The sequence below is a fragment of the Anopheles coluzzii genome, chromosome X (assembly GCF_943734685.1).
Source record: "Anopheles coluzzii chromosome X, AcolN3, whole genome shotgun sequence".
Taxonomy (NCBI): domain Eukaryota; kingdom Metazoa; phylum Arthropoda; class Insecta; order Diptera; family Culicidae; genus Anopheles; species Anopheles coluzzii.
The window spans coordinates 10,790,235-10,801,599 of NC_064669.1; the positions used below are offsets into that span (position 1 = coordinate 10,790,235).

Genomic DNA, 11,365 nt, shown 5'->3' on the forward strand with positions numbered 1-11,365 from the left:
AAATTTATAAAAATGTGATGCAATTAAGAAGGATAAGCCCTCTGGGAAGGTACCAACAGTTGGTCCGGAGATTGTGAAGGTGTTTAGGAAGATTACATCTTTATATCTTTACTTATCCTCAGATTGTATAATTTCATATCCTTTATTTTGTCATAGGCGAAAATGAATCATCGCCAACAAGTATTCAATATCATTAAATAAAACATATCTAACCTGTATTTTGCACCAAACTACGCTTGCTGAGCCCCTAAAGGTAGGCATTTTATTGAGTACGCATGTGAGTCTCTAAATAGTGTCGGAGCTATAGATAACTTACTGACGTATGCTTTTTCGTCTACTTTTAAGCGTGCACCTTCCTTGTATTCGTGTTTTTGGGGTCATCGTACAATAGTGTTACAGAACTTTCTTTCCAATTATCGATACAGTTTGCTGCGCAGGTACGATACCATCAAAAAAACTACCAAGCTAAATTACTGCTTCCCTCTCGTCTTCGTCTACAGCAAAGTTCAAACCTACACCGCTGTTAGGTTAAGCCTACTGCTCCAATTTGTAAGCGATGCTGTTCGAATTGCTCGCCTTTGTGGCATCCTACCGTGGGAAATATCGCGGAATCCACACACTGGCGGCACCGAAACGTCCCGGATTAAAGTGATAAGCGCCGGGATAAGTGTTTGACGTGATCAAATAGCTACCCGCCAGATCAGGCAGCTTTCGAGCTGCATCTCAGCGCGTCAACAGCGATGGGCCATAAATTCTCCAGACATTCACGCACGGGTTGAGCGGTGGGGCCCACCCGAAAGGCAGCAAAAGACGATTGTTTTTGTCGTCAGCGGGACGATGGGCAACATGAACCGCATAATTAATTATTTGTTCGCTACTTGGGGCAGCCGATAGCGTCGGTTGGAAGGTACTACAGGCTCAATGCCCGGGATACGCTAAGGCTAAGGCTGCCAAGACGCTCATATCAAGGCCGTCAGAGGTGGTGTACGAGGTGGTCTTGTGGCAGTTTTTATTTTGTTCTTCTGGCTTGCTGGCGTGCTGCGCTAGTGTGTAGTGACGCGAAAAACACATTCCTATCTGCTTCTTCCCATCTCATTAGTGCACTTCCGGTCCTGCTCGAGCTCCCGGGAATTTCGAACGAAAACGGGGAACAAAACGTTGACTTTTGTGCGAAACAGGCGGCGCAAGCGAATGGTCGAAGAAAAATGCCCATCCAGCAGCCGGACGCTCTGCCCGACGATACCTTGTACCGAACAACATGCGGGAAGGAGGGGGGGGGGGTCGCGCGCCCTGCAGACATGCGGCGTCGCCATTCGTTGCACGCGAAGGAAATAAATGTACGGCGGAAATGGACGGAAAATGCTGCTCGCGCTGCTACCCGAGAGGCAGGCAACAAAAGCCTTGTTGTCTCGACCCTGCTTTCTCCGGGATAAGACGTCGTGGCTTGCGAATGTTGCTGCTGTGCGTTTGTGCAGCGGCGTGTTGTTGTTGGAGGATTTTTTGTTGTACTTTTTTTTCTTGTGTGAGCTGGGTTGAAAGTTCATCTCTTAATAGTTGCCGTGCGGCGGGGCGTAGTGTGGCAAACAAGCGCGTCGGTGGGCGCACCGGAAGTGCGCTTCAAAGCTAGTTCGCCGCGTACTTTTGCGAATAGCAGCTTCCGTCTTTGGCTCCGTAAAGCACTCGTCAGACCGTTCAGCAGCAGCAACGGCAGTAGCACACGCTATTATCCTTTCCGCTCCGGCAGAGATAAAGCTGGCGGCACTCTGCCCCGGGCAAGGTGTGTAGGAGGAGCGAGCAATGGAGCCTCACTTTAAATTCCTTTCGCAAACAGCAAATTGGAACCGCCATACACGGTGCGGGAACGGGGCACGGTTGACAAATAAGGGCACATCAATTCCAACCCGAACAGGAACCAAACCGTGGCTAAAAGGTACATGAGTGGCCCCCTGCTGGTGAGAAATGACCGCCCGAAACCAATCGGTTGAGAAATGTTGGCCCCCTCCCTTCTAGACACCCCCTAATCCAGTCGGTCATCAACTGGCGGTGACGGTGGCAAGCCGAGGTTTTGCTCGTCGTCGTGCTAATGGGAACCTGATTTGGAGGTAAGCTCTGAAAGGCAAGGGAACAAGACACGGGTACAAAAAACTCAAGCTGAAACTTCTAAACTATCACACACGTTTTCTATGGGTGCAAAAAGTCCAAAGTTACCAAACATTCGCTGGAAAACGGTAATGGAAAGTTTAATTCAAAGATTAATTTAAGTAATAAATTTTAGGGTGAATTTGCTAGCCTTTTTCTATCGATTGTACGGTTACCCTGCCACTTATTCTTGCTTTATTTTTATTTGCAACCAATGAGTTGTTGGAGCTCCAGTTTAGTGATGGGCAAAGTTGGCACAGCATTCTCCGGAGACATTCGGAATTGCCTAGAGTCACTCGGAGTCGGAGTAATCCGAAGTTGAAGTGTTCCAGATCGGATTCGTTCGGAGTCATCCGGAGTCGTCCGGAGTCGACTGGAGTCGCCCGGAACCGCCTGGAGTTGTTCGGGGGTCGGAGTCGTCCGAGTTTGACTCCGGATGACTTCCAAGGATTCCTACCTGGATGACTTCGATTCAGAATAACCCCGACTCTTAGTGGAACTATTGGTTCTCATTTTTCCGGAGTCAGAAATGAACTAACAATAGTTGGAATTAGATGAACTTGGACTCCGGACGACTCCGGACAGCTCTGGATGACTCTGATTCCGAGTGGAAGCATAGGTTCCCATTTTGCCCGAGTCGGAAACGTACTAACAATAGTCGGAATTGAATTGGTCTACGGACGACTTCGGACGATTCCGGACGACTCTGACCCAGACCACTACGACTCCGGATGACTCAGACTCGGGCTGAAACTAGTGATTTCCATTTTGCCGGAACTGGAAACGGAGTTACAATAGTCTGAGTTACGGAGTTACGGAATTGGATTGGAGTCGTGGGTGTGCTCCAGAGAGCACATCACTACTCCGGTGGTATGGCAAAGTTAGAACGTTTTACTGTTTCTCCCTCGCACGTACCTCTGCAACACCCGTCAATCGATGTTGTGAGTTCTTATGTGAGTGGTTGTGTGTGTATGTAAAAGCATACAAAAAGATTTTCGAGAAAACAAAAAAAAAAGGAAAATAAAAGTAGGATTTCTCCTTTGCAAGGTTTGGCAAGGATATAATCCGCCCGCTCGCATCCGAAAAAGCAGTAAGAACTTTGCTTAGAATATGCAAAACGCAGCTGTTTCACACCCGCAGATGAAATTGGTGCCGGCCAATGTATTGGTGTGCCCGTGTACAGGTGCGTCGGTGCGCTCGGTGTTGAGTGACTTCTACCAGCCTGCTGGCCAGGACAGTCCCGAATCTGGCCCGAGTAGTATCCCCAAAACGGTAAAGTTTGAGGGGAACCTGTTAACATAACAGCTTACTTTAAAGAAAAACCCCCTGAGTGTGGGAGCGAAGCGTGAAGCGAAGGTAACGCTAGCAAAGAAGGGTTTTTTTTGTTGTTTCATTCGCCTCTTCTGAGAGACGATGGTGTAAAGCGTGATGTGTGGGAAGAATGATTTATTCGCATATTCGAGGGGAAAAGCTATCAGTTGGGTTCGGAAGGGCAATAACAAGGCAAAAAGATTAAGTGCTATACATTCGGTTTGTCTGGTTGGTGTAGTTTGTTTCTGCCCAAGGCTGAAGGGGTCTCACGCATTGTGGAAACAATATTCTAGAAAATGTTTGTGTGTGTGAGTTATTTGTGAATAAATATGTTCATTAACGTATGCGGTTATTACTACCCTACGATCTTTTCTTCCTAACAGAGAATTCCTCTGTCCCAGGGCAAAACAGAAAAAGCACAAAAAAGAGAAGCATCCTCAGTTGGCAACACAGTAACTGCTCGTTGGTACGATAAAGATAAGGCGGTGACTTGTCAGCTTATTAAGATTAATATTAAACTAACATTGAAAATAAAGGCTTGGGTCCGCAAAGATAAACGTTGAATCATTAAAAAAAGGGCAAATTCAATAAAAAAATTCAACAAAAAAGAATCGTGTAATACTTAAACCGTACAATGAAGTTAATTACCAAACGGTTCCTATAGAATCAGTTCAGCATTTGTGTGTCCAACGTGGATATATCGCCAGTAAACATGTAATCGACTTAAACAAAAACAAAAAACAGCAATCACAACCCTGGACCTGATGGTATTCCATCTATTGTTTTGAAGGGTGACATACTCATGGACCCATGGACACCACCACTTCTAGGTTCCCATGCACTCCGGGAAGCTACCTGCTCAGTGGAAACTATCTTGGATGACACAGCTGCTCAAAACAAGTGCGAATAATCCTCCACAAATAATTATCGTGCCATCTCATCACCGCACGCTACTGCCAAGGTTCTGAAGATACTATTTTATGAAGCCTGGCTTTGTCTCTAAACGATCTGTCAACACAAATGTATCTGTGTTTTGCACTGTGTACCGTAAGGCTTTTGCAGCCGGGTGTCGGATCATGTTTTGTCCATATTGCCTAGTGCCTAGTGCCTATAATTGTTTAATGTATGGTGACGACAGAAGGATTGTTTTATGTAAATGCGTAAGCGATTTGATGCCGCTGAGCTCCAGAAGCTAACAGATAGGTTTTGAGAATGGTCTGAAACTAATTGTTCGTCGTTCTCCGTGATGAAATGTACCGTGATGTTCTTCAATCGTTTGAAACCCCCCGATTTAATATGACTACAAGCTATTAGGTGTTTTACGATCGTTAATCATTCGCGATCTTGCAGTTATGCTTTACATACAACTCGATTTTCACGTCCATTACCAGTCTATTTTAAGCAAAGCGCGCAGAATGTTAGGCATTGTTAATCGCCATTCAACAACACTAATGCATTCCCATTGCCCTAAGTCCCTGTATCTGGACAGTACTAGAGTATTGTCCTGTTGTTATAGTGTTCCTACTCTTTGTTTTGAAATAAGAAACGAAATTCTGTAAAGTAAAATACATGCTCTGAATAGGAATTAGAACTCTCACACATCTCCGTGTGGTTGCTCAGAGTGACATCCATAACACATAACATTGACACTCCAGATCTGTTGTCAAGGTTAAGTAGGAATACCCCAGCTAAGATATCAAGACCCTATGAACACTTAAGTATTTAACGTAGGAGGTGACCTTATAGCTATAACGAAATTATGTCGTGTTTGTCTGGCAGCTTTAACACGTTTCTATTTTGATAACAATATTCCAATCGATACGATTGAACATCTTTAAAATTTTGAATAACACTCTTGACCCCTTTTAATTACAGTTTTATAGCTACCGCATAGTGTTAAGATAGTTAGTTTAAGTTAGTGAGGCCACTTTACAGACTATTACGTTAATTAAATAAGTAAGTATATCACACAAATAAGCTGAATTCACTTGTCAAGTGCAATCGTGTACCTCCAGATTGATGTGGAATTGTTTCAACAGTCAGCTTGAAGCAGCTATCTGCTTCGCTATCACCAAGGTTGGTCAATTAGCAAAGTGCTTATTGCACAATCGAAGGTAATAAGGCATCGGTTTCCAAAAATAAAGAAACAATCATGTTGTTGTGACTATTGTCTGGAAATTGGTTTTCTATCGGTTTCCATGATGAAGGTACAATTCAATTGCACAAACACACCGGCCCAATTGCTCGGCAAATGGAAGTTCCTGTTCCAGCGCGACATAAACATGCTCTAGCGTGATGCATTCTTGCTGGCACATTTTTAATCTCCGGTTGCTCATCTCGTTTACCCCCGGCGTGCCGGCCCGTGCTAAGTGTTGTTGTTATTGTTTGAGCGCTCATTATCTGGCCCGGTAGCAACCGGTAGCAATCAGCAGGTAGTTTGTGTCAGCATTTCTCCACCCAAACAAAACCCAGCCTACCGTCAGCCAGCATCCGCATTCTGCTGCCCTTATCGGGTCTAATGAAATTTAAATAAACAAATGACGATTAGCGCCGGATGAAGCGTGTTGCCGAGCGGCCTGACACTGACACATTGCCTGGCCTGTTGACTATTCGGTCGTTCTGAAATAGAGAAATAGAGCAAAAGAGCAGTTGCATCCTAGGTGGTATCTGGGGTGCACCTGGGAGCCGCTGATCCGATTGGCAAACATGCGCACGCGGTCGCGCTCGGTGCAGCCCCTGGCAACTTCCGATATTTACCGCTGGCTCGGATTCTAGCCGGAAGTCACCGTGTGCAATAAAGCGCCCAAGGCAGGACGGTGTGGCACCGTATAAAAGCTGCCCGCCGCTAGCAGGCAGCATGTCAAAAGGTGTTTAACACTCCGACGCGATACACGATCCACCAAAACCAGCGTATATCGGCACACATCTCGCAGCTACCGGGAGCAAGTCGCTCCGATACAACCGCACCGATCGACCATTCCGCGTCACCTCCATCAAGCAACCGCTCCAAGATGAACAAGCTACTCACCGGTGGACTACTGTTCCTGCTCGTGGCCGGCTCGCTCGTGTCCGGCTCGATGTTTGGCCCGTTCGGACCGTTCGGACCGGCCGCTCAGCTGCCGGGCGCAGTCGGCGGCTATCCGGGCGCGGTCGGAGGGTATCCGGGCGCGGTCGGCGGTTTGCCCATGTACCCGGGCCGTCCCGGCCTTGGACAGCTGCCCGTGTACCCGCCGCTCTACCCGGCCGCACCGATGCTGCCCCCGACGCCGGCCATGCCGTACGCTTACGGTCGCGCCATGCCGGCGATGATGCCAGTTGCGCCCCCACCGGCAGCCAACCTGCGCACCGTTGCCTCGAACACCGACGTGCTGGGACGGTTGGCTGTGGCCGACCTGCCCGAGGATTTGCAGCAGCGCGCCCAGGACATGCAGGCCGCCAGCGAGCAGGGCTTCGACGCCTGCGAGCAGATGCTGACGACGACCGGCTCCTACTGGCAGTACAAGCGCTGCAATGCGCTCCAGCTGCGCACCGTCCTGACCGCGGCGAAGGCTCTCGAGCAGGAAGCTACGGCACGCTCGGCCGCGGCCGCCGCCGCTGCTGCCACCCCCGCCACTGCTGGTGAGCAGGTTGCCGTACCGGCGCAAGCCTAAACCTGGAACCCCACTTCCAATCGCTCTGAAGGATTAGAAATCGGATCGAATCACCTCACGCCACATGCGTGGGAAGACGAGACAGGCTCGAGACAACGAAACCATTTAGCGAACCCGCCGTGTAGACCGTGGGGGATTAAATATTAGCGCATTGCCCATTGGAACAGTTGCAGTGCATAATTTATTCACCTCGGACCTGGGGACCGGGCGTACAGTCCGCCGTGCGTTTGTGTCTTGCTGTGTGCTTCTGGATGTAAATTAAAAATGTATTAAAAAATACACGATGCACCGCTGCTAAAGGGAAACTCTTTGAACCTGTAGCGTACCTGCAGCGGTATCGTACTCACAACAACAACAAAACGAACACATCATCATTGTGTGTTTTATGATAAGCACGAGAATAGTGAGGTACCCCCGTTGGGCTAGATTCGCTGTGGCATTGTTAAACTTATTTGCTAATTGGATGCTGTGTTTGTTACTTTAGCGGCAAACAGTCGCAAACAGGTATGGAAACAATACTCATTTCAAAGATGCGATGCGCATGAGAAGGAAAACAATCTATTCATTTTTTCGCTTTTCGACGTTGGTCACAGCGGGGGTTGGCAAATATCCGGAGTGAATTTTGAACCGATTTTGAAAATGTTGTCGCCGACTCCAGAAGATAGGCCCACCCAGCAATATCCGGAGCTATTTGAAATCGTCTGGAGCAGACTGGAATCGTCCGAAGTTGTGCAGAGTAGGAGTCTTCCGGAGTCATTCGGTGTCGGGACCGTCTGGAGGCGGCCGGAGACATCCGGTGCAATGATTTTTGGTCAGGCTCTCAGGATCAGGTCAGGACTCCAACAGCTGCTGTCTCCAGTCGACTCAAACCGCTATTCCTAGAAAGAAGGCCCTATTGAAGGGGCACACGCGCAAACCGAAAGAGGAAACAAACATCAAGAAATGAAATGCTTGCTGACTCCGGACATCTCCGGACGACTTCGACTCCGGGTGACTCTGGACAACTCCGGATGACTCCACAAAAATGCAACTTGATAATAGATTAACGGGATTAAACTTCAGCTTTCTTCATTATTCAGAAAATTTTGCCAGCTTTGCTATGATCAAATGCTTCACTATATTGGTGGTGTAAAAACTGGACAGGGAAATAGGTTTTTTAACTGAAACCTGTCAGGCAAAGCATCAAAATACATATGGCTAGCTTAATCTTATGTCCTTTTTCTATCCAAGCATATGCAGATCATGATTGTAATATGTTCGGAGTATCCTGATTGATTGTGAAGAGGGAAATTAGTATTTAATTTACTAATGAATTGTTCTACAGTGCCTATATTACAAGTTCTGTGTACGGATGTTGTTCTGCACTAGAAAGGGAGAAGTTAATACCATTTGAAGGCATTTATTTTGAATGATTGGTATTTTTGCCTAAGTGCATTGTGAATTGTAACGGCTATTTTCCTAGGAGCTACGTTTGCTTCATCGGCCAGATGGTATCGACATTTTCTTCTGAGTTCAATAAAACAAGACCGTTTGATTTTTACAAATATCTGTAAGAAAATTATGTTAGTTTTTATTCTATGTAATTGACGTGCAGTGGATATAGCCATATTGGGAGCCATATTGTGATAATGGTGTATTATTTTGACTTGCAGTGGGGCGACAAAATTTATTTGCAATAAGCTTTCCAAAAGTGTGGTCATTGCAACTCAACAAGCCAATGGGCCTATAATTGCTAAGGAGACATTGATCTTTTCCTGATTTTGCAGTACGGATAATTGTTGGTAGTCTCTAATTTTCTGGAAAGTATCCTAAGGTAGCTGTCGATTTTAAGATTCAAGAGAACTATCGAGGATTTTGGCAGAGTTTTGATAGCTTTATACAACCCTGTAGATTTTTAAAGCCTTGATTTTTAGAATTATTTTAAAATATCTGATGGTTTGATAAGATTTCTTACTAGAAAATCCACTGATGATTAAATAAGCATCTACTTAGAAACTGTGCTGTGGATAATAATATCAACTAGACTGTGTGTAACAAGTATCCGTCATGTTAAACGATCTGTATTATATCGGTGAATCGTCATACTGTTAAAATGTATATAGTGTTTGATTTTTGTTCCTTATGTTGTTTGAAGCTCATAGAAACTAATCACTTTGTATTACAAATATGGTATGCCTATGACATCATTCCTATGGTCACATTTACAGGGTTTTCCACGATCTATTCGTCAGTTCTCATAAATTGTTGGTGTGTTTCCACGATTTTTTGATCGTATCCCATAGATTTTTGGTTCGTTCCCATCATTTATTGGTATTTTCCGATTGGATATCAATACAATTGCACCAAAAAGTTCTGGGAAATGGCCAAAAAATCATGAGAACGCACCAAAAAACATATGGGAACCCTCCAAAAATTGATGGGAACCACCCAATAAATCGTGGGAAACCCTGTAAGATGAAAGCTCAAGCTCAAGGAGATCAAACTTGCGGTCACGGTGCTCAACCACTTGGAACACTTAGAAGACTGTAATGCATACCACAGTATCCACAGTCTGTATAGTTCACGCTAGCGGCATCTGTCTTTGGAAGAGCAACAAAGGAATCGTGAAATGCCAGCAGCGAAGTGGTACATCGCATTAAACAGCTTAGTCCATCGCCATACTCACCTACAATCGCACGCAAGTAGTAGACCGCTCCCGAAGGATCGCATGTAAGACGCTCTGCACGATCCGTCACGAGAAGCAATCTCCCTTCCGCTTTCCAACCATACGAAATGTGCGTGCGCTTGGTGATGGGGTAGGAAAACTATTTGCCCGGCTCGCCCAAAGCCCTCCCCTCCCAGGAGAGTCAGGTTTATTGATGAGATAGTTTTAATTTAATCCCGTTTGCCACTTTAACCTTTTGCTCGGTTGGCTCCTTGCGAAGGTGATGCATCTTCTTCCGCATCAATCCCCACCAAGTCAGTGAGATCTTCGCTCCCAGCTCGGCTGCGTGCTTGATGGCAATTTCTTCCAACACTTCCAACACGCCACTTGGGGGCAAATAAAAAAAAAAAAAAACATCAAGAAAAGAAGAAATCCATATCTTACCCTCTACCGTAAAGCCCTTGAACTATTTGCCTGGTAGAGTTTTTTTCCATCGTGTGGTAGATACAAAACCTGACCAGCATTGTGGTGCGTGTGTGGGCGGTGTGCGCGTTGGTGAGCGGTAGCGGCATTTTCCAGCATCCTTAAAAAAAAACTTGAACGAGCGGACGGCGTCTTCGATGTCAGAGTGTTTGATTTGACAGCAACTGCGAGTCAAGGGCCTTCCCAGTAGATCCTCCCTCGCATCTTCATCTTTGTTACACCGTCTACGCCCTCCCGGGGAAGGCTAGGCCGCCGACGATTGATTGGTCCAAATGGCTCGGACTGGTCCTGGTCCATCTCAATGTCAATGCCGGCGTTCGGTCGATCGCTGCCTGATTCGATTTATCTGCCAAAGGATTTTCTTTTCTTTTTCACTTGGGCTCCTTCGTGGTAGCTGGTGCGGGGTGCAGGGTGCCCCGTGCACCGGACCTGACCACTTTTGCCCGGTCGCGTACCCTCGGCTGGAAGACGTCGAGCCATCCACCCCGGCACGGCCGGGCACGAGCTGGCAGAAACATCACGAGAACCATCATCCCGGGAGGCGGCGTGCCGGGAGCGTTGCGCCCGAAAGTGCAAAGTTGGAAGGACAAGATTGTTTTTAATTAAACCAGCCGGATTGAAACTAGCAAATTAAATTGGTTTTAAGTCCCGGGGCAATGCGGGCTAGCCTTGGTGCGGCCCGACCAGCGAACGGGCGAAAGATCGAACGGGCGAATGTCTACAAGTCGGGCAGGGGTTAGGGAGGGAGGAGAAAAGAGAGTGAGAGAATAGTAAGATTTATTAAAAAAAACCCCTCAGACGAGCTTGGCTTGGTTCATGACGGTTCCGTTTGCTGTCCCGACTTCTACCAGATGCTGCTCCACGATGATGATGATGACGGTGATGATGCAGATCCGCTCAATGGTGAAGTGAGATTATTTAAAGGTAAAGATAGATGGGTGGATCTTATCCATACAGCTTTATCATCGCACTCTTTGCGCTTCGGTTGATGTTTTCCCTGGGAAGAAGCGCTCAGTGTGCTACAGAAAGCAGGACGACCGGGAGCTTTGGCGGGTGAAATGCTGTCGGTCGCATTGAAAGCGTGGCCGGGAGGGAGGGAACGCTGAGCACACACTTTGAGCTTTGAATGTTTCACCTT

The 11,365-nt window shown here is 46.8% G+C and overlaps 1 protein-coding gene across 1 annotated transcript; it reads left to right on the forward strand.

Moving 5' to 3' along the window:
- The first annotated feature begins 6,292 nt into the window (after window positions 1-6,292).
- On the forward strand, window positions 6,293-7,464 carry LOC120956304 (uncharacterized). Its single transcript, XM_040377689.2, has one exon. The coding sequence runs from the start codon at window positions 6,462-6,464 to the stop codon at window positions 7,098-7,100; it is 639 nt and encodes a 212-aa protein (XP_040233623.2). The 5' UTR covers window positions 6,293-6,461; the 3' UTR covers window positions 7,101-7,464.
- The last annotated feature ends 3,901 nt before the right edge of the window (window positions 7,465-11,365 follow it).

What these genes read in the sequence shown, in the direction of transcription:
- LOC120956304 (XM_040377689.2), top strand. Translation starts at nt 6,462, where the DNA reads ATGAACAAGCTACTCACCGGTGGACTACTGTTCCTGCTCGTGGCCGGC.